Below are 27,500 nucleotides of genomic sequence, written 5' to 3'. Positions count from 1 at the left end.
TCATGAGTGTGTCGGGGAACAGTGTGGTGGCTATTGCGAACTATCCAACATACAGATCATTTACACACGTCCTTTATACACCAGTCATTTGATATCAAAAAAAGAACCGATGGGGGTCGTACAGTGCAAAAGATATGAGTACTAAAGTCGCATCGTGAACACTAGATAAAACCGATTGATTAAAATCCATATAAAACAAGCAAACGATGAACGTGACCCTCGGCAGCTTGAGGAAAGTGAGCTCCACTTCCTGTTGAGAGGGAGTCTGGGTGCTGAAATCTACAAACAACAAACCTCTGGATCTACAGATGCGGCCGGAGAACTAAAGAGAAGAGCAGGAATAGAAATAATCATCACTAGAAATCACTCGCTTCCCCGTGGGTTGAGCTAAGGCCGGGACGTCGCTGTGTTCGTGTCGGTCAGCTGATGAAGATGATGAAGATGTGGGACGTCCCCTCACATGCTGCGGTTCACTGATGAAGGTGGAGGGGCTGCGGGACACACAAAACCACACTTTACACACTCGCATGGAACAGAACAGAGCCCTGGACACGACATACACTCAAAATATACTGTGTGTATATCAATCACCAATTAAGAACCGTTCCCTCAGTTTAGTAAATAGTGCGCATGATATAATTCATTCCCTAGTTTTCTGAATAGTGAGCATAATATCATTTGTTCCCTTGTTTTCTGAAGTGTGCATAATATAATAATTTGTTCCCTAGTTTTATGAATTGTGTGCATGATTTAACAATTCAATCCCTAGTTTTTGTAAATACTGTGCATGATATAATCATTTGTTCCCTAGTTTTATGAATTGTGTGCATGATTTAATAATTCAATCACTAGTTTTTCTAAATAGTGCACATGATATAATCATTTGTTCCCTAGTTTTCTAAATAGTGTGCATAATATAATAATTTGTTCCCTAGTTTTCTAAATAGTGTGCATAATATAATAATTTGTTCTCTAATATTAGTAAATAGTGTACATAATATAATTTGTTCCCTAGTTTTATGAATAGTGTGCATGATATAATAATTTGTTCTCTAATATTAGTAAATAGTGCGCATAATATCATTTGTTCCCTTGTTTTCTGAATAGTGTGCATAATATAATAATTTGTTCCCTAATATTAGTAAATAGTGTGCATAATATAATAATTTGTTCCCTAGTTTTATGAATAGTGTGCATGATTTAATAATTCAATCCCTAGTTTTTGTAAATAGTGCACATGATATAATCATTTGTTCCCTTGTTTCCTGAATAGTGAGCATAATATAATAATTTGTTCCCTAATATTAGTAAATAGTGTGCATAATATAATAATTTGTTCCCTAGTTTTATGAATAGTGTGCATGATTTAATAATTCAATCCCTAGTTTTTGTAAATAGTGTGCATGATATAATCATTTGTTCCCTAGTTTTATGAATTGTGTGCATGATTTAATAATTCAATCCCTAGTTTTTCTAAATAGTGCACATGATATAATAATTTGTTCCCTAGTTTTCTAAATAGTGTGCATAATATAATAATTTGTTCCCTAGTTTTATGAATAGTGTGCATAATATAATAATTTGTTCCCTAGTTTTATGAATAGTGTGCATGATTTAATAATTTGTTCCCTAGTTTTATGAATAGTGTGCATAATATAATAATTTGTTCCATAGTTTTATGAATAGTGTGCATAAAATAATAATTTGTTCTCTAATATTAGTAAATAGTGTACATAATATAATTTGTTCCCTAGTTTTATGAATAGTGCCCATGATTTAATAATTCAATCCCTAGCTTTTGTAAATACTGCGCATGATATAATCATTTATTCCCTAATATTAGTAAAAAGTGTGCATATTATAATAATTTGTTCCCTAGTTTTATGAATAGTGCCCATGATTTAATAATTCAATCCCTAGCTTTTGTAAATCATACCCAAAATATAATACTTTGTTCCCTAATATTAGTAAATAGTGTGCATAATATAATAATTAGTTCCCTAATATTAGTAAATAGTGTGCATAATATAATAATTAGTTCCCTAATATTAGTAAATAGTGTGCATAATATAATAATTAGTTCCCTAATATTAGTAAATAGTGTGCATAATATAATAATTAGTTCCCTAATATTAGTAAATAGTGTGCATAATATAATAATTAGTTCCCTAATATTAGTAAATAGTGTGCATAATATATTAATTTGTTCCCTAGTTTTAGTAAATCATACCCAAAATATAATAATTAGTTCCCTAATATTAGTAAATAGTGTGCATAATATAATAATTTGTTCCCTAGTTTTAGTAAATCATACCCAAAATATAATAATTAGTTCCCTAATATTTGTAAATAGTGTGCATAATATAATAATTTTTTCCCTAGTTTTATGAATTGTGTGCATGATTTAATAATTCAATCCCTAGTTTTTGTAAATAGTGTGCATGATATAATCATTTGTTCCCTAATATTAGTAAATAGTGTGCATAATATAATAATTTGTTCCCTAGTTTTATGAATAGTGCGCATGATGTAATAATTAAATCCCTAGTTTTATGAATAGTGAGCATGATGTAATAATTCCCTAGTTTTATGAATAGTGCGCATGATATAATAATTTGTTCCCTAATATTAGTAAATAGTGAGCATAATATAATAATTAGTTCCCTAGTTTTATGAATAGTGCGCATAACAATGCCATCAGTGAGACATTATCAACTGTACCCGAGGGAATCTCTAAATAAGTAAATGTCTTTTTATGCATTCATATTTACATGCACATCTTTATTAATGCCTTTGTATTTACTTTATAGTTTTGAATTTTGCTTTTATAAAAAGGCGACAGCCATACGATATCAGACCAGTATTACACAGTTACACTTATTAATAACAATGATAATAATCAAGAACATGATTTCCTCTGGAGTGATCTAGTTGATTTGTCTTTAATGGCAAGAGACATGCACACTTATGTCAACTATCTCTGAATCTGTCCAGCTCTCAGTGTGACGGACAGTGGCCGTTGTAAGTTCGGTGTGTGTGTGTGTGTGTGTTATAAACGAGTGTGTGATGATGTGCAGCGGCGTCTGAATGACTCTTAATTGCAGTGTTAATTAGTGAAGCTCTATGCTCACTGAGACTCACTGAAGCTAATGAACTCTAGTTGGGAGGCTAATTACTGCTTCATTTGAGAGGATCCTTCATTTTCCTGGGAGAACAGGCAGATTATTACACACACACTCACACTTGTATTTATGATGCAGTGAAACATCTCCTGTAAGCTGCTATGAAACGCTCACACTGGCTTTATGAGCGATATCGTAAAGATATACGCCGCTGGAGTCACAATAACTGTGTATATAAGTGTCTGTTCTGATCGTGTGTGTGTGTGTGTGTGTGTGTGTGTGTGTGTGTGTCTTACTCGTCCATCTCTCCTCTCACACACACATGAAGTGAGATCCGTCCGTCAGCTGTGGGGGGGAGGGCGGAGGCGGGGGGGAGGAGGAGGAGCTTGGAGATTGGGGCGGAGTCGACAGACTGTTCACTGCAAAACCCACAGCGCATGCAAACAAACACACACACACACACACACAGACCAGCCGTTAATCACACACTCAAGCAGGGCACTAAATGAACACTTCCTGTTCACAACCAGGCCTTTTTAGTGCATCAAAAATATATACTGGCCATGCTGAATATTTTTGATTCACTAAAATGAAGTAAAACACTCAAATAACAAACAGTCACAGAGTTATACTTACAAATGTAAATATTTAAATGAATATAGAATTAATGTATATCATTTAATATATGATTCACTAAAAACACATCAGGTTTAGTGTTAGTAGGAGCGGCTTCAGGTGCACAGAGGACATTAATTCATATAAACACATAAAAGTGTTATAATGAATATTTATATGAATGTATACATATTTAGATACTAATAAAAAATAAACCAGTGTATACTCATTGAGATACTATTATTATCCTTTTAATATTTAATATTTTCTTCATTTTAATTATCATTAAAGTTTTGGTAATTTTCTTGGATTTTTAGACATTTTTAAAAAATGTATATATAGTTGTTTATTCATTTGTATTTTAGTTTTTAGTTATTAAATCATTAGTTTTAGTCATTATTTAAAAAAAGTAGCATTGACAACTAAATAAACTAAAGTTGATTAATTTTATTTCAGTTAACGTTGGACCTTTGAAGTATCAAAAATGTTTTTTATGGTTTTGGTTTTAGTTAACTAGTTTAGTTTAGTTAATTTAGTTAAATAATAACCCTGATACATACTCTAAAATAAACATTTATAATTGAATATATAAATGAAAAAAAAAACATATATAAACAAAATAATTATATTATTTAAAAGTAATAACCCTGATATATACTCTAAAATATGAATTTATAATTTTATATTATATATATATATATATATATATATATATATATATATATATATATATATATATATATATATATATATATATAGTCAATCATTTATATTTATTTGATTAATGTATTACATTTTATATATATTAATATAATTAATACTTTATAATTTATATTTGATTAATGTATTATATATATATATATATATATATATATATATATATATATATATATATATATATATATATATAGTCAATACTTTATAATTTATATTTATTTGATTAATGTATTACATTTTATATATATTAATATAATTCATACTTTATAATTTATATTTGATTAATATATATATATATAAAATCAATACATAATAATTTATATTTATTTGATTAATGTATTAAATTATAGATATCATTTAATACATTAATCAAATAAATATAAATTATAAAGTATGATTCACTAAAATCTAATTAAATAAAAAGTTATATAAATTACAGAATATAAAATGTATTTATATATAATTTATTATATAAATTAATATATGATTCAATACAATCTAATTGATTAACTAAAGAAGTTAATATATATATATATATATATATATATAGAAATTATAAAATATTTATAATTAATTTAAATATAATTTAATAAATATATACATTAATATGATTTACTAAAACCAAACTGACTAAAAAAGCTTCTCGGACACAAATAACATCAGCAGCCTCAGCTGCACAGAGGACTATAGGGAAGGTTTGAGGGGGAAGACGGTCTTTAAACACTTCCCTGTCAATCCAGAGCGTTTGATTACAGTTTAACGGATCAGAACTAAAGCACGAGAGCTCATCTTCACTGCCCACCTGACATCAGCGTGCCATGTTTGCTATTGGTCAGCTCATAAGACACGTCCTGCTCTTGACTGGAGGGCTTCTCGTCCTCCTCATCCTCCTCTTCGTCTTCCTCGGTGCCCACGCGTACCATGACGGCCGTCTGCAAGCTGACACACACAGCGGAGGTCGGTGAGCACTGCGGTTATGAAGCGCTGTGTGTGTGTGTGTGTAGAGCTGTGTGAAGTGTGTCGTACCTGTTCTGTGTGGCCAGACTCCTGCGGTACTCCAGCGGACTCGGCTCCGCATCGCTCTCGTTCGCCGTCGGTTTAGGGCTCACGCTCTTCAGAAGAGACTCTTTAATGGAGGCTGATCGGGACATGGGCGGTTTCACCTGTGCGGAGACACAAACCCGTCAAATAGACTCTCATACAGGGACCCTACAGAGTAGAGCGTTCACTGCTCCCTAAACACTATATATTTAGTAGTGGTTGGCATAGATTCATTTTTTTAATCTAGATTAATCTCACTGTAATCTAGGAATTAATCTAGATTAAAATGGCTCATTTGAATTGAATCTGAAAGGCATTCAGAATATGTGTACTTGTAAGTGATCGTTTGTCTTTTTGTAGTTTGAATAATAAATAACGTCTGTCGCTTTAAGACCCGACGCACACATGGATCCCAAAAACTGTGCCTGTGAGCTGGTTACGACTGTGTTTACGTTAAAACTCACCAAGATTAGGGTTGGGTATCGTTTGGGTTTTTTTCGATTCCAATGCCAAACCGATACTTTTAAAACGGTACCGGTGCCTAAACGGTGCCTGAACCGATACTTTAAAAAAAAAAAGGCCACAAAACGAGGTGGATGACATTAAATGGCTTTTTATTTATTTATCTTTTATTTAAATTGAACCATTTATTTAAAGTTTAATGTATACTTAAATGTATGAATATAAATAAATACAAAACACAATTTATTTATTTACAAATTATTATTGACTTATTTACAAATTCACAGTAAAACCTAAGCCACCCAACTACAACAAGCCTAATATAACTCTAAATAACAGTTACAGTAATAACAGCAGTCATCTGCATTCTTGCTCTGCTACAAACCAGCTTCGAGCTTCAGCTTTATTTTGAAATATGATCATATTCTCTGGCTAAATATTTTAGAACGCATCGCCTTAATGTTTCCATGGCGACGCGTCATGTTTCTCACATGACACACAGCAGCCGCAATAGCGCTGGCAGCTCAGCTGTATCGGGTTTATTTCGTTTTTTCTTTTTATTCAAAATATTCACAAACTTGTTAACTGTGTCACGAACTATCTGATGTTCAAATGTGTGAGTGAATGTGTGTTAGTTGATCTATAAAGCGCAATGGGCGGCGCCATGTTAGTTTGCGCCTCAGAATCGGATCTGTCGGATTTACAACACTTGAGATCATTCTCGTCTCACGAAAAACATGAAAGTAAGTGACCAGTGAACTGGAAGAAGAATAGAGTAAACTATATAGTTACTATATAATGTGCATCTGATGTGAATAAAACACGTAACGTTAGTCAAATTATAATCGTCTGAAAGGATTGTCATAGCCGCTTTCATAGACATCAGTGTGTGTTTTTTGCTAGTAGCCTACTTATGAGCATTTAAATGTCTGAAACCTGAAATAAACATGATGTGGTTGAAACACTGAATAGTTGTCATGAGTTGTGATGTGACCAGCGCTGAGCGTCTGTCTCTGGCTCGAAATGAGGAACCGAAATCTGCGTTCTGATTCGGTCCGGTACATACCGGTTATATAAGTACTGGTGCCATATTGACACCGTGTTTCGGTACCCAACCCTAACCAAGATGGGCATTGAGACATTTTTGGAGTGTATTTGACCATTAATAAGGTGGGAAAAGGAGCTCATTTTTGCACTTGTATGTCAGAGGCGGCTTTATTACGTTATATGTGTTTGTGTGCCCTTCAGATGCGAGCGCGAAATCTGTGGGAATCAGTAGAATTAACGTTATGTGCAACCCCGCGAGAAATTCAGACCAGTCACACCAATACCAACACGCTGTCATGAGGAAAAATCCAGCAGAACACGCATTCGCAATGTTCAGAGGGTTAACCGGACTGAATGAGTCAACTCGCTGTCGATCGGAGAGGAGAGCACAGCTGATATCCATACTGTAGAAAATTAGTATTGTATCGTTTCAGATATTTCAGTATCGATCAGTGTTAATTTTGACAGCAAATTTTTATTTAGTTTTAGTCGTAGTCTTTTGACTAAAATTCCATTTAGTTTTAGTCATATTTTAGTCACCTGAATTGTTTTTAGTTTTAGTCTAGTTTAAGTCGACTAAAATCTAATGAGTTTAGTTCAATTGTAATACATTACGCATTTAAGCATTACATAACCGACTGTCACTTGAACTGACATTTTGACATCATTTTGTTTTTGAAATTAAAAATACATGAAAGAGCTCAATTCACTTTTTTGTTTGTTTTTTTAAAGGTCCCGTTTTTCGTGGTTTTTTTAAGCTTTAATTGTGTTTACAGTGTGCAATAGAACATGTGTTCATGTTTTGCGTGTAAAATAACACAGTATTTTTCACACAATTTACTTATCTGTATACTGCTGTTTTCACTGTCCTCAAAACGGCCTGAGAATTTCCTCGTTCTATGAAGTCCCTCCTTCAGAAATACGTAACGAGTTCTGATTGTGCCAGCGGTTCCCGTGTTGTGATTCGACAGCAGCTTAGGGCACGCAGAGCGCACGTTACCGGAAAAGTCACGCCTCTCACCATAACGGGGATGCATGATCTCAATGATCTCTAAGTACAGCGTCCCTGGGAAAGCCAAACAAAGGTGACTTGACTCCGGGATGAAAATAACAGCATCTCGACGACATGGCGACAAACAAACTATACAAACGCAACCGAACGCAACACTTCCTCTTATCCACGCGGGAGCAACAAGACCACGCCCCCTTTTTCGCGTACTCTTGTGGGCGGAGGTTAGTCGACAAACTGCTCTACTGACGTAATTAAAGCAGGAAATACCAGGATGTAGTCCCAACCGGCCGTTCGCTGTAGGCTTTGAAAGGGAACTTCTGTCAAATAAAATATCTTGCTTGGCATTGAACTTTGAGCTTTATAATTTTACAGGTATTATACATGCTCTAACAGCAACATTATACACTAACTAAAGTTTGAAAAATGGGATCACGAAGAAAAGGACCTTTAAAAAACATCTATACAGTTTTTATAACTTTGTATTTCTGTTTTAGTTAGTAGGCCATATCAGGTTAATCTAAAGCTTCAAATAAGTTTTTATTTTATTTTATTTCAGTTAACATTTATTTAATTTCAAGTAATGAAGATTTTTTGAATGGTTTTAGTTAACTATTATAACCCTGATACTTTATTGAATATGTGTCAAATTCTGGTCTTTCCTCCTGACTATGAATTAAATGGGAATGAAATTAAATACAGTTTATTGTGTAACAAAAAACGAATATATAATGCGTGACTTTTAATGATAAACAAGCTCGAAATACACCGGGACTCTTATTTTGAAATGCGGTTTACTATTGCAGTTGCAGGAGCTCATTCAAGTTCAGATGAGGAGATAAAATATGCATTTGTTACAACCGTCTAAAACATATTACTATATAAACATGGTAAAGTAAACATTGTCATTATTCATCAGCATTAGTTCATAAACAATGGCCTGGCATAAATGTGTGTTATTGATTGATTGTGAGCGGCTCTGGAGCGCTGGATTGGGGGTGTGTGAGCCTGTAGGCCGTGTGTTTTCCAGCGGTTAGATCAGCATCTGTTACACAGGACATCAGTTCTGACTGGATCTCTTCCCTAATCGACCCTCCCTAACATTTTCGTCTCGTTTTTATTTGTTGACGAAAATGACAGTTGATTTTCGTCATAGTTTTTGTCATCCAACACTAGTTATTATCGTCTCGTTTTCGTCAGTGAAAAAAGGTTGTTGACGAAAATTATGACGAAAATGATTCGTCAACGAAATTAACACTGGTATCGATACATAGCGAAATATGGATAATTTTGACAACACTAGTAGGCATACACACAGGTTCGAAGACTCGTTCTCTCGCCCCCTACAGTGCAATTCGGCTAGGTATACATCCGCGCTAAAATATCAAGGTGAAAGTCATCATAGCTTGCGTAGTATAGACCCAGCTCCCAACCCAACTTTGAGAATAGATTAACGCTGATATTTTTTTTATCGCCCGATAAGAGTCTCACGTTAACGGCCCACCACTAATATTTAGATATTTGATGGAAAATCCATGGAAATTGTTCTTGAAAAAGTTTATGTACATGTATCTTGTTCTCCAAGTTGGCATTTGCGGACTCCACATCATCGGTTCCCCTGCAGTTCTCTTGCGCATCAGTGTGCTTCACTGCCGCCAGCTCCCGCTCCTCAGGCTCATCTGGAGAGATCACCGGGCTCTTCTTACGCGTCTGAGGGAACAAACGCTCACCGTCAGCACACAGAAGAGGAAACAGACTGCAGGAGCGCAGCCAGCCGGAAAACTGCAAAGTGCACCGCTGTAGGGAATAATTAGGAGCACGATTCATCCAGTGACTCTTCACTTTGAATTACAGCGCCGTCCGACAAACCTCTAACGGCGGAGCAGGTTTGTGAGAGCAAGAGCCCTCAGGACCAGATGCATGATGGGAATGTGACATGGATGGTGCACGTTGTCCTGTGGTTTTCAGAGCTGTGCTGACGGATGGTTCACTCAGTGAGACGAGCATTTATAAACCTCAGATGATACAGTGAACTATCCAGACACAGTGATCTTATGGTCGTGAAAAAGCAATGCAAAAGAATTCTGTTAAAGGAACATGCCAACTTTTTGGGACTTTAGCTTATTCGCTGTATCCCCCAGAGTTAGATAAGTCCATACATACCATTCTCATCTCTGTGCAATAACTCTGCTAGCTTAGCTTAGCACAAAGACTGGAGGTAAATGGCTCCAGCTAGCCTACTGCTCAATAAGTGACAAAATAACATTTTCCTATTTACATGTTGTGATGTGTATAGTTACATCGTTTACTAAGACCGACGGAAAATGAAAAGTTGTGATTTTCTAGACTGCTATGGCGAGGAATTATACTCTCAATCCTGCGTAATAATCAAGGAACTTTGAGCCGTACCATGAGTGCAGCTGCGCAATGATATTACGCAGCGCCTGATAATAGTTCCCAGCGCTCTCTGTGCAAGCAGATTGTCACGTTGTGTAGCGGACCCTGTCCGAATGATGGCCAGACTTTACTGATGTTTCATGGAGTTTATTGAAACCGTTTTCTACAAAAAATCACCGTAAGAGCTGAACAAATAAAGCAAAGAAGTGCGCATTAACACCTCGCACACAAACTCTCTCTCTTCATAGCATTATCGTAAACATAAAGTGAAGTACACAAAAATACTCATTACAGATACATACACACCTTTTGCCTTTTCGAGGGGGTGCTTAACAAATTGCAAACTTTAAATCTGCCTAACCACTCCGATGAACCGCGAGCTCTCACTATCTTTCCGTAGACTACAACATCCGTCAAAATAAAAGTCCCGACTTATTAAGACAGATAATGCAGACCTTAAACCTATTTAAACACACAGAAATGTCAAAAATGTACACAAAAAACTAATTATAAGATAAATCACAATGAAGTCTTTTACACGTTGGTTATGTTGACTGAAGTTAGCCTATTTTCAGGCGCTGCGTAATATCATTGCGCCGCTGCACTCATGATACGGCAGTAAAATTCCTTGATCATTACGCAGGAATGATTGTATAGTTCCTAGTCATATCGGTCTAGAAAATCACAACTTTTAATTTTCCGTCGGCCTTAGTACACAATGTAACTATACACATCACAACATGTAAATAGGAAAATGTTGGCGTTATTTTGACTCTTATTGAGCAGAAGGCTAGCTGGAGCCATTTACCTCCAGTCTTTGTGCTAAGCTAGGCTAGCGGTGTGTGCGTCAGACAGAGTTATGGCACGGAGATGAGAATGGTATGTATGGACTTATCTAACACTGGGGGATATGGGGAATAAGATAAAGTCCCAAAAAGTCGGTGTGTGCCTTTAATAAACAGCAAAGAGGTGAAGGATTTCGTACAGCAATGTGACACAAAAAAAAACAAGGTACCTCAACAACTAATTTTGCAGATATGCAAGCGCATTTTTAAGCAAATAAAAAAAGAAAATGGCAATGAAATGCAGATGTTGGCACCTGTAGGGTGTAGTACTGGTTGTCTCTAGTGAAGGAGAGGCTGCGTGCCAGCGACCCGTCCTCTCTTCTTCGCTCACGCAGCGCCCCCTGCTGGTGCCGCCGGATTCGCTCCATTTGCTCCTCGACACTCATGCGTGTTCGGCCCACCTCTATCGCACTGCTCATGTGCTCCACTGCACTGCGGGGACGGTCCTGTGGGTGGGACTAAACATGCGTATATTATAGCAATGCATCAAAATAAAAATTAAATATTCAACAATTTAAAAATTAAAAACCCCCAGGGGACCGAAAACCTATTTATTTCTTGTTTTAAATTAGGTTTTTTTGGATTAACATTAGACTTTTTAATTAAATTCAATCATTTTAATGATACTGAAGTTACTAGAGAGAAGTGTCATGTTGGTGCGTTGTAATGTGTATATATCTATATCTATATATCTATATCTATATCTATATCTATATCTATATCTATATCTATATATATATATATATATATATATATATATATATATATATATATATATATATATATATATATATACCCCCCCAAAAAACATTTAATAATAAAATGGTTTATCAAATGTAATATTACACATTAAATTACACATTTTAATACTTATATTAAGTTAAATTACATATATTTTCAAAAAACCAAACTAAAATAATGATTTCATAACGTATAATAAATTAAGTTATATATTTTATTAAATATATTAAATTAAGTAGTGGCTTCTGCCAACACCTTTTTCGGTTATGTATATATTTTTGTTATATTTATATTATATGTTTTATAGTTATAGTTATATGTTTTATTTATTATGAAAAATTGTCAGAAATACCGAAATAAATAAACAACAACAACAACAATAATTATAATAAAGTAATAATAATAATAAAGTAATAATATATATATTTTTTTTCATGTACTAACATATAAAATAATTTAAATATAAAAAAATTATAAAAATGTAATATTAATATACAAATATTACTATACAAATGAATATATTAAATGTTACACACACAGACACACACACACACACACACACACAAATGTATATATAATTTCTAAGATGAATGAATTTCTATGATAATTTCTTATTAAATATATTAAATTAAGTAGTGACTTCTGCCGACACCTTTTTTGGTTATGTATATATTTTTGTTATATTTTTTGTTTTGTTTTATTTGTTATGAAATATTTTCCGAAATACCGAAATAAATAAACAAAAACAACAACAATAATAATATTTTGTATATATATGTATTTCTGTTATATATGTATATATTAACATATAAAACAATTTAAATATAAACAATTTATACAAATTTAATAGTAATATGCAAATATTACCATACAAATTAATTTACTAAATGTTACACACAGACACACACACAAATGTATATATAATTTCTAAGGTGATAACCGGAGTACATAACAGGTGTGACACCTGTGCGGAAAACCATGCACCAAGAGAAGGAGTTCCCAGCCGGACACATGCCTGAACAGAGCAGGCGACGTGTCATCATGTCAGTGATTGTTGGCAGGCATTTGTTATTTATTCATGTATGCAAGGGTTGGGCCGATAGACGATGTGTTGAGCTGGCATCGTGATATTGTTTCCATGGCGACGTGTCATGTGAATCACATCAGCCAAAATAGCATTGCATGACAGATGTATCGCTTTTATTTTTATTCAAAATATTCACAAACTTGCTTAACATTTCATCAAATATCTGATATTCTGATTCTCAAATACGTGAGTGTGTTTTGTCATTTAAAAACCTTTATAAATTATCTTGATCTATAGCGTGAGATGGGCGCCATCAACGTTAGTTCGCACCGCAGTTCAGATTTACAGCGCGTGAATTCATCAGTTTCTCCCGAAATACATGAAAGTAAGTGACCGGTGAACTGGGAGAAGAATAGGGTAAACTATATAGTTACTTACACTACGTGTATCTGAAATGAATAAACCACGTCTGCAAATTATATTTGAATTGATTGTTATTGTCACTTCCATAGACATCAGTGTGTATCTTACAAACTCTAAATGTATTGTTTTAATATAATATAATAATTTGTTACATTTATATAGCGCTTTTACCAGCTGATTGGTGGAGAGTGATTAAGCCAATCGTATATATATATATATATATATATATATATATATATATATATATATATATATATATATATATATATATATATATATATATATATATATATATATATATATATATATATATATATGGGGATGAATAGGAGGCCATGATGGACAGGGGCCAATGGGCAAATTTGGCCATGATGCCGGGGTTACACCCCTACTCTTTATCGAAAGACATCCTGGGATTTCTAATGACCACAGAGAGTCAGGCCCTCGGTTTAACGTCTCATCTGAAGGACGGTGCTTGTTACAGTATAGTGTCCCCATCACTATACTGGGGCGTTAGGACCCACACAGACCACAGGGTGAGCGCCCCCTACTGGCCTCACTAACACCTCTACCAGCAGAAGCCTAGTTTTCCCAGTTGGTCTCCAATCCAAGTACTACTGACCAGGCTCAGCCCTGCTTAGCTTCAATGGGAAACCAGTCTTGGGCTACAGGGTGATATGCTGCTGGTTTAACTAGTACTCATGTGTATTTAAATGTCTGAAACCTAAAATAAACATGTGGTTGAAAACACTGAATAGTTGTGATATATGACAAGCGCAGAGCGCGGTTTTGCTTTGAAAGTGGAATATGGGGGAAAAAAACACAGGTTAATTTGTTTCCCGTGGGTTAAAGGTTTGACACATTGCATACATTGTTTTCGAACTGAAATGCTTGTCCTGAAATATCTTGCATTCCACCAATGATAAAACTCTGCTAGATGATGAGTTTTATGAGGGCCTTTTGAGCTCGTTTATGAAACTACTATATAGTGATTGTCAAGGTGAATTCATAGTTTTCACGTGACATCACACCATTACAGAAACGCCCACCTGGAGGGCAAAACAAGGCTTTCCTCCATTGCCCGCCAGTCATTTTTGTAGTTTGAATGCAGTAAGACAGTGATATTAAAAGACCAAATTCAATATACGCCTTATTGATGTTGCTTTGTACAGGAGAGCAGATGAACACAGAATATTAATGTAACATGAGGTTTCTCGTGAAGTGTTTATCCCATCGAAAACCATTATAAAGAAAACGTGTTGCGTTCATATTCTTGGCTCATCTGTATAGGGTATGCATCATAAAAAAGGTGTAAACTGAATTTGATCTTTTAATATCACTGTTATAGAACATTAAGGCACTTTAAGGGTGGGTTGCACTAATAATGATTCTTTAGCCTGTAGTCGGTTCATCCTGATCAGTTAATCTGTGTTTAAAATTAAGTGGTGCAACAACTAAATTGAAAATATCAGCAAATCCTCAAACTTTGCTTAAAGGGTTAGTTCACCCAAAAATTAAAATTCTGTCATTAATTACTCACCCTCATGTCGTTCGACACCCGTAAGACCTCCGTTCATCTTCAGACACAAATGAAGATATTTTAGTTGAAATCTGATGGCTCAGAAAGGCCTCCATTGGCTCAATGCACTTTACACTCTCAAGACCCTTAAAAGGCACTAGAGACGTCGTTACAAAGTCCATCTCACTACAGTGGTTCTACAATAACTTTATGAATCAGCGAGAATAGTTTTTGTGCGCAAAAAAACCCTAAATAACGACTTATATAGTGATGACGATTTCAAAACACGGCATCATGAAGCTTCGAAGCGTTATGAATCAGTGAGTCGATTCAGCAGTTTGAATCGCCAAATTTCAGCAGTTTGACACGCGATCCGAATCATGATTCGACTCACTGATTCATAACGCTTCGAAGCTTCATGGTGCCGTGTTTTGAAATCGTCATCACTATATAAGTCGTTATTTAGGGGTTTTTTTGTGCACAAAAACTATTCTCGTCACTCCATAAAGTTATTGTAGAACCACTGTAGTGAGATGGACTTTGTAACGACGTCTTTAGTACCTTTTAAGGGTCTTGAGAGTGTAAAGTGCATTGAGCCAATGGAGGCCTTTCAGAGCCATCAGATTTCAACTAAAATATCTTCATTTGTGTTCTGAAGATGAACGGAGGTCTTACGGGTGTCCAACGACATGAGGCTAAGTCATTAATGACAGAGTTTTCATTTTTGGGTGAACTAACCCTTTAAGCGTTTTAAAAACGTCCCGCTGTTTTTAGTGATTGAAATATTGCAGCAGGTGCTGTATATGGATCATAAGTGCCCAAAACGTGCATCTTGTTCATATATTTTTGGTTTAAGATGGAAATTTGACAGGCTTGTGCTGCATTTCTATGGCTGTTCTGCCCTCCAGGGCTCGGGATGACTATGAGATTGGGCTATTTTTTGACTGGCCTTTCGGCTGGACACCACCCACAACACCTTTGCAGCCGCATTGCAACAATTGGTTTTGAATCATTCAGATCTGTTTGACATGCTTGTGTGCAGTGTACTCACTGTTCTGGGGTCAGGCTTCTTGCTCTTCCTCAAGGTGACATAAGAGGCGATGGTGGAGGATTCAGGCATGGGTGATTTAGTCCTCGGGTTGACCACTCCGACAGGGTAAATGATACCTGACAGAGAGAGATAGAGCGAGCTCAGTGACCAGCAGCGAGGGCTTTATGACTGGAGATGTCAGTGTTTGTCAGGGCACCTTTGGTGACGCCGGGCGGCTCTTTCTCTGCAGTCTGCTCAGATTTGTCTTCGCCATTGCTCTCGTCTACCTCGGCTACCGTGGTAAGCTCTGGCTCGCTCTTATACAGTCTGTAATCCGGGCCCTGGAGAGCAGAGATTTAACCTGCTTACACATTATTTACAGCACACACACACACACACCATACGAGGCGTACTGATTCTGTGAAGGTGGATTACATATTAAAATGGGAATGAGAATAAAAAATACATTTTAAAGAAACTCAGCCTCACAAAGGATGCAAACCAATGCAAGGCTGCGGATCTATTGAATGTGTGACAGGAAGTGCTCAAGGATGTTGAAGATGGGTAAATGCACAAATGAACGCCTGATAAAAAAAATGAAGAGGGTTGAAGAGCAAAAAGCACATGAAATGAAAACCAGGTTAGACTAAATGAATATATTCAGCACAAAATGACACCATACAAGCCTGTAATGATAAGAGGATGAGTAAATAACGACTATACTAATACTAATAAATATATAGATTATATGAACTATACATATAATGCATTTTTTTATTGGTGGCTTATTATCTGCAGAACAGATTGCGGATATAATGCAGGTATATTTAATGAGAGAAACACTATTTATAAAATTAAATGACAAAATATTTTAAGTCAATTCAAATATATTTGTAGTGCTTTTCACAATACACATCATTTTAATCATGTTAATATTTATAATATCCTAATATTTTCATGCCTTATAGTTGCATTTAGCAGATTAGAGCTGGACAATAATAGAGTTACATTTTGCAACGATGAAAGCGATTAAGATTGAGATTTGCTATATAGTTAATATTGCCTTACACTAGTATACTTACTGTATGTATGCAGATATTTACATATCCAACTTCATATAAAGAGCTGGACCTTAATATAGTTATATTTTGCATTGAAATAAAAAGTCATGCAGTTGAGACTTGCTATTTAGTATTATTATTATTTATTTTGAATGACACTGAATAATGTATGGGTGGTGGGTTTATTCCCCCCCCCCAATGTTAAATAATGTATAATTAGGGCTGGGCGATATGGGCAAAAATATTATCACAATATGTTTTTCCATATCATACAATATTGATAGGCTATTTATCACAATATTAATTTACCTGCCGTTAAATAGGGAAGGAAATGCTTTCCACATATTTGTTAGACCTTGAGAATGAATGTAAACAACTTGTTTGTTCACAATTAAACTCAACAGAGTAGCTACTTTTTAATTCATTTATTTTTACTTTGTATAAATCCATTTTATTTTCCCCTAGATTCTGTTTTCTCCATTTTATTTTTCTGGATTCTGTGTTTTATGATTTAATCCAAATTGATATAAACTTAAACAATTTAATCATGCTGAAAATCAAAAGAAAATATAGCAATTAATTTACAACAAAACATTGCGTTTTTATTTTTTTATCATATAAGATATAAGAATTATTACTTTAAGAATTACATTTTACTATACAATAGTAATATATTTCTGTCATAATTTCTTCAAGTTAAACCGGACTTTTATTTTGAAGGTTTGCCGTGAAGATCTTTCAGTTTTTGAACTATTATTAGGGGCCAAGCACCGAAGGTGCGGGCACCTATTGAAATCGTTAGATTTCTTATTATTATTATTCCGCCATTGAAGTCTATGGCAGCCCATAGAACCGCTTGCGGGAAAGTTATGAAATTTGGCACACAGATAGAAGACAGGCCCAGCATTAATCACACCAATTTTGGAATCTCTAAAACAATCCCTCTAGCGCCACCACCTGTCCAAAGTTTGACTCATATTTGTGCTAATAACTTTTGAACCATAAGGGCTAGAAACAAAATTCTTTTTTCCTCTGATTCCTTGGCTCAAGCCAATTCGATTGCACCATATGACGTCATTTTCCGTCATAATAATTTTCTCGCCATTTTTAATTAACCGAAAAACATACTTTTGCGAACTCCTCCTAGGCCGTTGCTCCAATTTGCACGAAAATTGAACCAGATCATCTTCAGACTATGCTGACCAAAGCGTATTAGACTCGAGATGATTAGTCAAATTGTTATTGAATAACGCTCAAATGAATTCGACAAAGTGCCCACAAAAATGAAAGTCAGGCTCTATCTCCGCAACGCTTTAGCATATTCTAACCAAACTTGGTGTGTTTTATGCCAACCATGACCTGAGGCTGCCTGCTGCGTTTTGGCGCAGTGCCACCTAGTGGTCCAGAGATACAAACATTTGATATTTTTGATTATAACTTAAGAACGCTTTAGCCAAATATCACAAAACTGGTCTCTTTAGAGTCGGGGCATCACGCCGAGCCATGCCATACCCAATTTTCCCATATCAACCATTTTGGGCGTCGGCCATTTTGAATTTTGTCAAATTTGGGCATGATTGGTTGACTAAACATAATCCTCACGTTGATTGGCAGAACGGTGTTGTGTTATCTTGGAAGTCTGCGTGTCATGTTTCATGTCTTGGTCCTGCTCCTTCTCCTGTTGTGTGTTCTACTTTTCAGGTTCCGGATGTTGATCTCTCGGGAGTTCCGGCGGAGTACTCTGATCTGTGTCGGGTGTTCAGTAGAGCTCGGGCCACTTCCCTACCTCCTCACCGGTCGTATGATTGTGAAATCAAACTTCTCTCAGACACTTCTCCGCCTAAGGGTCGCATATTTTCCCTTTCTAAACCAGAGAGAGAGGCTATGGATAAGTACATTAATGAGTCTCTTAATGCCGGTCTCATTCGCCGCTCCTCGTCTTTGAATTTGTTTTACAAACGCATTGGCGTATCGTTACGAAACTCGGTGTGTGTCTTTGTCACCAAGCCCTGAAAGTACTCAAAAAGTTTCAAGGCAGCGCCACCTTGTGGACAAAAGTTATAGTGAATTTTCCAATAATGCTAATAACTTTTGATTAAATTTGACAGTTGTCATAAAAATGGTTTCAATAGATTCCTTGGGTTATGCCAAGAACATAGATCCCAATTTTGCCATATTTGGCCAAACATTCTGTTCGCCATTTTGATTTCCTTCAGAAACCTACTTTTTCGACCTCCTCCTAGACCATTTGCCTGATTTTCACCAAAATCGAATCGTAACATCTTCAGACCATGACAGCAAAAATTTATTAATTTCGTGTCAACAAACAAAATCGTTTTCATATACTGCAGCGACAAAGTTGAGCCATGATGCCAAAATGACTCTTGAGGCTGTATCTCTGCAATTCTTTGACATACTGACACCAAACTTTGCCTTTGTCATTGTCATCTCACTCTGACCACACCACATCAATTTCGTTACTGCGCCACCTATTGGTCAAAAGTGACAAACCATTAAATCATATTATTAGTGACTGTATATGTGGTTTTTCAGCCATTTTTGCCTAAAATCATCTTAAAATGCCTTTAATTGCTCATTGTTGCAGTTGGTCTAACCATCCCAGCCATGTTGGCATGTCTTGTCTTGTTCTTTGCGCTTGGCCCCGTTAATGGCTGCTCGCAGCTATATTTATTATTATTATTATTATTCCGCCGAAAGTCTATGGCAGCCCATAGAACCGCTTGCGGGAAAGTTGTGAAATTTGGCACACAGATAGAGGACAGTCCCAGCATTAACCACACCAATTTTGGAATCTCTAAAACAATCCCTCTAGTTATTATTATTATTATTCCGCCGAAAGTCTATGGCAGCCCATAGAACCGCTTGCGGGAAAGTTGTGAAATTTGGCACACAGATAGAGGACAGTCCCAGCATTAACCACACCAATTTTGGAATCTCTAAAACAATCCCTCTAGCGCCACCACCTGTCCAAAGTTTGACTCATGTTTTTGCTAATAACTTTTGAACCATAAGGGCTAGAAACAAAATTCTTTTTTCCTCTGATTCCTTGGCTCAAGCCGATTCGATTGCACCATATGACGTCACTTTCCGTCATAATAATTTTCCCGCCATTTTTAATTAACCGAAAAAACTACTTTTGCGAACTCCTCCTAGGCCGTTGCTCCAATTTGCACGAAAATTGAACCAGATCATCTTCAGACTCTGCTGACAAAAGCGTATTAGACTCGAGATGATTAGTCAAACTGTTATTGAACAACGCTCGAATTAAATCGACAAAGTGCATGCAAAAATGAAAGTCAGGCTTTATCTCCGAAACACTTTAGCATATTCTTACCAAACTTGGTGTGTGTTATGCCAACCATGACCTGAGGCTGCCTGCAGCGTTTCGGATCAGTGCCACCTAGTGGTCCAGAGATACAGAAATTGGATATTTTGGATTATAACTTAAGAACGCTTTAGCCAAATATCACAAAACTGGTCTCTTTAGAGTCGGGGCATCACGCCGAGTCAAACCATACCCAATTTTCCCATATCAATCATTTTGGGCGTCGGCCATTTTTAATTTTGTCAGAAAGTGCTGTTTTACAAACGCATTGGCGTATCGTTACGAAACTCGGTGTGTGTCTTTGTCACCAAGCCCTGAAAGTACACAAAAAGTTTCAAGGCAGCGCCACCTTGTGGACAAAAGTTATAGTGAATTTTCCAATAATGCTAATAACTTTTGATTAAATTTGACTATTGTCATAAAAATGGTTTCAATATATTCCTTGGGTCATGCCAAGAACATAGATCCCAATTTTGCCATATTTGGCCAAACATTCTGTTCGCCATTTTGATTTCCTTCAGAAACCTACTTTTTCGAACTCCTCCTAGTCTATTTGCCTGATTTTCACCAAAATCGAATCGTAACATCTTCAGACTATTACAGCAAAAAGTTATTAATTTCGTGTCAACAGACAAAACCGTTTTCATATACTGCAGCGACAAAGTTGAGCCATGATGCCAAAATGACTCTTGAGGCTGTATCTCTGCACTGCTTTGACATAATGACACCAAACTTTGCCTTTGTCATTGTCATCTCACTCTGACCACACCACATCAATTTCGTTACTGCGCCACCTATTGGTCAAAAGTGACAAACCATTAAATCATATTATTAGTGACTGTATATATGATTTTTCAGCCATTAAGGCCTAAAATCATCTTAAAATGCCTTTAATTGCTCATTGTTGCAGTTGGTCTCACCCTCCCAGCCGTGTTGGCATGTTATATTGGCTTATTTGCGCTTGGCCCCGTTAATGGCTGCTCGCAGCTATATTTAGGGGCCAAGCACCGAAGGTGCGGGCACCTATTGTAATCGTTAGATTTCTTATTATTATTATTCCGCCATTGAAGTCTATGGCAGCCCATAGAACCGCTTGCGGGAAAGTTTTGAAATTTGGCACACAGATAGAGGACAGTCCCAGCATGAACCACACCAATTTTGTAATCTCTAAAACAATCCCTCTAGCGCCACCACCTGTCCAAAGTTTGACTCATGATTTTGCTAATAACTTTTGAACCATAAGGGCTAGAAACAAAATTCTTTTTCCCTCTGATTCCTTGGCTCAAGCCGATTCGATTGCACCCTATGACGTCATTTTCCGTCATAATAATTTCCCCGCCATTCTTAATTAACCGAAAAACCTACTTTTGCGAACTCCTCCTAGGTTGTTGCTCCAATTTGCACGAAAATTGAACACGATCATCATCAGACTATGCTGACCAAACCGTATTAGACTCGAGATGATTAGTCAAACTGTTATTGAATAACGCTCAAATTAAATTGACAAAGTGCCCACAAAAATGAAAGTCAGGCTCTATCTCCTGAACGCTTTAGCATATTCTAGCCAAACTTGGTGTGTGTTATGCCAACCATGACCTGAGGCTGCCTGCAGCGTTTCGGCGCAGTGCCACCTAGTGGTCCAGAGATACAAAAATGTGATATTTTTGATTATAACTTAAGAACGCTTTAGCCAAATATCACAAAACTGGTCTCTTTAGAGTCGGGGCATCACGCCGAGCCATGCCTTACCCAATTTTCCCATATCAACCATTTTGGGCGTCGGCCATTTTGAATTTTGTCAGAAAGTGCTATGTTTTACAGACGCATTGGCGTATCGTTACGAAACTCGGCGTGTGTCTCCGTCACTAAGCCCTGAAAGTACACAAAAAGTTTCAAGGCAGCGCCACCTTGTGGACAAAAGTTATAATGAATTTTCCAATAATGCTAATAACTTTTGATTAAATTTGACTATTGGAATAAAACTGGTTTTAATAGATTCCTTGGGTCATGGCAAGAACATAGATCCCAATTTTACCATATTTGACCAAACAATCTGTTCGCCATTTTGATTTCCTTTAGAAACCTTCTTTTTCAAACTCCTCCTAGACCATTTGTCTGATTTTCACCAAAATCGAATCGTAACATCTTCAGACTATTACAGCAAAAAGTTATTAATTTCGTGTCAACAGACAAAACCGTTTTCATATACTGCAGCGACAAATTTGAGCCATGATGCCAAAATGACTCTTGAGGCTGTATCTCTGCAATGCTTTGACATAATGACACCAAACTTTGCCTTTGTCATTGTCATCTCACTCTGACCGCACCACATCAATTTCGTAACTGCGCCACCTATTGGTCAAAAGTGACAAACCATTAAATCATATTATTAGTGACTGTATATATGATTTTTCAGCAATTTTGCCTAAAATCATCTTAAAATGCCTTTAATTGCCCATTGTTGCAGTTGGTCTCACCCTCCCAGCCATGTTGGCATGTTTTATTGGCTTGTTTGCGCTTGGCCCCGTTAATGGCTGCTCGCAGCTATATTTAGGGGCCAAGCACCGAAGGTGCGGGCACCTATTGTAATCGTTAGATTTCTTATTATTATTATTCCGCCATTGAAGTCTATGGCAGCCCATAGAACCGCTTGCGGGAAAGTTGTGAAATTTGGCACACAGCTAGAGGACAGACCCAGCATTAACCACACCAATTTTGGAATCTCTAAAACAATCCCTCTAGCGCCACCACCTGTCCAAAGTTTGACTCATATTTTTGCTAATAACTTTTGAACCATAAGGGCTAGAAACAAAATTCTTGTTTCCTCTGATTCCTTGGCTCAAGCCAATTCGATTGCACCCTATGACGTTATTTTCCGTCATAATAATTTTCCCGCCATTTTTAATTAACCGAAAAACCTACTTTTGCGAACTCCTCCTAGGCCTTTGCTCCAATTTGCACGAAAATTGAACCAGATCATCTTCAGACTTTGCTGACAAAAGCGTATTAGACTCGAAATGATTAGTCAAATTGTTATTGAATAACGCTCAAATGAAATCGACAAAGTGCCCACAAAAATGAAAGTCAGGCTCTATCTCCGCAAAGCTTTAGCATATTCTAACCAAACTTGGTGTGTTTTATGCCAACCATGACCCGAGGCTGCCTGCAGCGTTTCGGCGCAGTGCCACCTAGTGGTCCAGAGATACAAAAATTTTATATTTTTGATTATAACTTAAGAACGCTGTAGCCAAATATCACAAAACTGGTCTCTTTAGAGTCGGGGCATCACGCCGAGCCATGCCATACCCAATTTTACCATATCAACCATTTTGGGTGTCGGCCATTTTGAATTTTGTCGCAAAGTGCTATTTTTTACAAACGCATTGCCGTATCGTTACGAAACTCGGCGTGTGTCTTCGTCACCAAGCCCTGAAAGTACTCAAAAAGTTTCAAGACAGTGCCACCTTGTGGACAAAAGTTATAATGAATTTTCCAATAATGCTAATAACTTTTGATTAAATTTGACTATTGTCATAAAAATGGTTTCAATATATTCCTTAGGTCATGCCAAAAACATAGATTCCAATTTTGCTATATTTAGCCAAACATTCTGTTAGCCATTTTGATTTCCTTCAGAAACCTACTTTTTCAAACTCCTCCTAGACCATTTGCCTTATTTTCACCAAAATCGAATCGTAACATCTTCAGACCATGACAGCAAAAAGTTATTAATTTCATGTCAACAGACAAAACCGTTTTCATATACTGCAGCGACAAATTTGAGCCATGATGCCAAAATGACTCTTGAGGCTGTATCTCTGCAATGCTTTGACATAATGACACCAAACTTTGCCTTTGTCATTGTCATCTCACTCTGACCACACCACATCAATTTCGTTACTGCGCCACCTATTGGTCAAAAGTGACAAACCATTAAATCATATTATTAGTGACTGTATATGTGATTTTTCAGCCATTTTTGCCTAAAATCATCTTAAAATGCCTTTAATTGCTCATTGTTGCAGTTGGTCTAACCCTCCCAGCCATGTTGGCATGTCTTGTCTTCTTCTTTGCGCTTGGCCCCGTTAATGGCTGCTCGCAGCTATATTTAGGGGCCAAGCACCGAAGGTGCAGGCACCTATTGTAATCGTTAGATTTCTTATTATTATTATTCCGCCATGAAGTCTATGGCAGCCCATAGAACCGCTTGCGGAAAAGTTGTGAAATTTGGCACACAGATAGAGGACAGTCCCAGCATTAACCACACCAATTTTGGAATCTCTAAAACAATCCCTCTAGCGCCACCACCTGTCCAAAATTTGACTCATATTTGTGCTAATAACTTTTGAACCATAAGGGCTAGAAACAAAATTATTTTTTCCTCTGATTCCTTGGCTCAAGCCAATTCGATTGCACCCTATGACGTCATTTTCCGTCATAATAATTTTCCCGCCATTTTTATTTAACCGAATAACCTACTTTTGCGAACTCCTCCTAGGCCGTTGCTCCAATTTGCACGAAAATTGAACCAAATCATCTTCAGACTATGCTGACCAAACCGTATTAGACTCGAGATGATTAGTCAAATTCTTATTGAATAACGCTCGAACGAAATCGACAAAGTGCCCACAAAAATGAAAGTCAGGCCCTATCTCCGCAACGCTTTAGCATATTCTAACCAAACTTGGTGTGTGTTATGCCAGCCATGACCTGAGGCTGCCTGCAGCGTTTCGGCGCAGTGCCACCTAGTGGTCCAGAGATACAAAAATTTGATATTTTTGATTATAACTTAAGAACGCTTTAGCCAAATATCACAAAACTGGTCTTTTTAGAGTCGGGGCATCACGCCGAGCCATGCCATACCCAATTTTCCCATATCAACCATTTTGGGTGTCGGCCATTTTGAATTTTGTCACAAAGTGCTATGTTTTACAAACGCATTGGCGTATCGTTACGAAACTCGGTGTGTGTCTTTGTCACCAAGCCCTGAAAGTACACAAAAAGTTTCAAGGCAGCGCCACCTTGTGGACAAAAGTTATAGTGAATTTTCCAATAATGCTATTAACTTTTGATTAAATTTGACTATTGTCATAAAAATGGTTTTCCTATATTCCTTGGGTCATGCCAAAAACATAGATTCCAATTTTGCCATATTTGGCCAAACATTCTGTTCGCCATTTTGATTTCCTTCAGAAACCTACTTTTTCGAACTCCTCCTAGACTATTTGCCTGATTTTCACCAAAATCGAATCGTAACATCTTCAGACTATTACAGCAAAAAGTTATTAATTTCGTGTCAACAGACAAAACCGTTTTCGTATACTGCAGCGACAAAGTTGAGCCATGATGCCAAAATTACTCTTGAGGCTGTATCTCTGCACTGCTTTGACATAATGACACCAAACTTTGCCGTTGTCATCGTCATCTCACTCTGACCACACCACATCAATTTCGTTACTGCGCCACCTATTGGTCAAAAGTGACAAACCATTAAATCATATTATTAGTGACTGTATATATGATTTTTCAGCCATTAATGCCTAAAATCATCTTCAAATGCCTTTAATTGCTCATTGTTGCAGTTGGTCTCACCCTCCCAGCCGTGTTGGCATGTTATATTGGCTTATTTGCGCTTGGCCCCGTTAATGGCTGCTCGCAGCTATATTTATTATTATTATTATTCCGCCGAAAGTCTATGGCAGCCCATAGAACCGCTTGCGGGAAAGTTGTGAAATTTGGCACACAGATAGAGGACAGTCCCAGCATTAACCACACCAATTTTGGAATCTCTAAAACAATCCCTCTAGCGCCACCACCTGTCCAAAGTTTGACTCATGTTTTTGCTAATAACTTTTGAACCATAAGGGCTAGAAACAAAATTCTTTTTTCCTCTGATTCCTTGGCTCAAGCCGATTCGATTGCACCATATGACGTCACTTTCCGTCATAATAATTTTCCCGCCATTTTTAATTAACCGAAAAAACTACTTTTGCGAACTCCTCCTAGGCCGTTGCTCCAATTTGCACGAAAATTGAACCAGATCATCTTCAGACTCTGCTGACAAAAGCGTATTAGACTCGAGATGATTAGTCAAACTGTTATTGAACAACGCTCGAATTAAATCGACAAAGTGCATGCAAAAATGAAAGTCAGGCTTTATCTCCAAAACACTTTAGCATATTCTTACCAAACTTGGTGTGTGTCATGCCAACCATGACCTGAGGCTGCCTGCAGCGTTTCGGCGCAGTGCCACCTAGTGGTCCAGAGATACAGAAATTGGATATTTTGGATTATAACTTAAGAACGCTTTAGCCAAATATCACAAAACTGGTCTCTTTAGAGTCGGGGCATCACGCCGAGTCAAACCATACCCAATTTTCCCATATCAACCATTTTGGGCGTCGGCCATTTTTAATTTTGTCAGAAAGTGCTATGTTTTACAAACGCATTGGCGTATCGTTACGAAACTCGGTGTGTGTCTTTGTCACCAAGCCCTGAAAGTACACAAAAAGTTTCAAGGCAGCGCCACCTTGTGGACAAAAGTTATAGTGAATTTTCCAATAATGCTAATAACTTTTGATTAAATTTGACTATTGTCATAAAAATGGTTTCAATATATTCCTTGGGTCATGCCAAGAACAAAGATCCCAATTTTGCCATATTTGGCCAAACATTCTGTTCGCCATTTTGATTTCCTTCAGAAACCTACTTTTTCGAACTCCTCCTAGTCTATTTGCCTGATTTTCACCAAAATCGAATCGTAACATCTTCAGACTATTACAGCAAAAAGTTATTAATTTCGTGTCAACAGACAAAACCGTTTTCATATACTGCAGCGACAAAGTTGAGCCATGATGCCAAAATGACTCTTGAGGCTGTATCTCTGCACTGCTTTGACATAATGACACCAAACTTTGCCTTTGTCATTGTCATCTCACTCTGACCACACCACATCAATTTCGTTACTGCGCCACCTATTGGTCAAAAGTGACAAACCATTAAATCATATTATTAGTGACTGTATATATGATTTTTCAGCCATTAAGGCCTAAAATCATCTTAAAATGCCTTTAATTGCTCATTGTTGCAGTTGGTCTC

At 36.7% G+C, this 27,500-nt stretch overlaps 1 protein-coding gene across 28 annotated transcripts in view; it reads right to left on the bottom strand.

The window, feature by feature from the left end:
• Positions 1 to 27,500, bottom strand: part of plekha5 (pleckstrin homology domain containing, family A member 5) — a 259,065-nt gene that overhangs the window by 358 nt on the left and 231,207 nt on the right. For 22 of the 28 annotated variants that reach the window (XM_079817050.1, XM_079817051.1, XM_079817041.1 and 19 more), the window contains 8 exons: positions 16,213 to 16,336; positions 16,017 to 16,132; positions 11,510 to 11,713; positions 9,580 to 9,723; positions 5,481 to 5,617; positions 5,257 to 5,393; positions 3,419 to 3,541; positions 1 to 491 (listed from right to left, as the gene is read on the bottom strand). The exon at positions 1 to 491 is cut by the window's left edge and continues 358 nt beyond it. In XM_079817050.1, the coding sequence (XP_079673176.1) occupies positions 3,435 to 3,541; positions 5,257 to 5,393; positions 5,481 to 5,617; positions 9,580 to 9,723; positions 11,510 to 11,713; positions 16,017 to 16,132; positions 16,213 to 16,336 (969 nt within the window). In that variant the 3' untranslated portion in view covers positions 1 to 491; positions 3,419 to 3,434. The remainder of the gene's footprint in view (positions 492 to 3,418; positions 3,542 to 5,256; positions 5,394 to 5,480; positions 5,618 to 9,579; positions 9,724 to 11,509; positions 11,714 to 16,016; positions 16,133 to 16,212; positions 16,337 to 27,500) is intronic. The other 6 variants (XM_079817045.1, XM_079817052.1, XM_079817065.1 and 3 more) reach the window with 1 other exon arrangement.

This window comes from Gobio gobio (genome assembly GCF_949357685.1).
Source record: "Gobio gobio genome assembly, chromosome: 5".
NCBI lineage: Eukaryota > Metazoa > Chordata > Actinopteri > Cypriniformes > Gobionidae > Gobio > Gobio gobio.
This window is presented reverse-complemented; position numbering and strand designations above follow the sequence as displayed.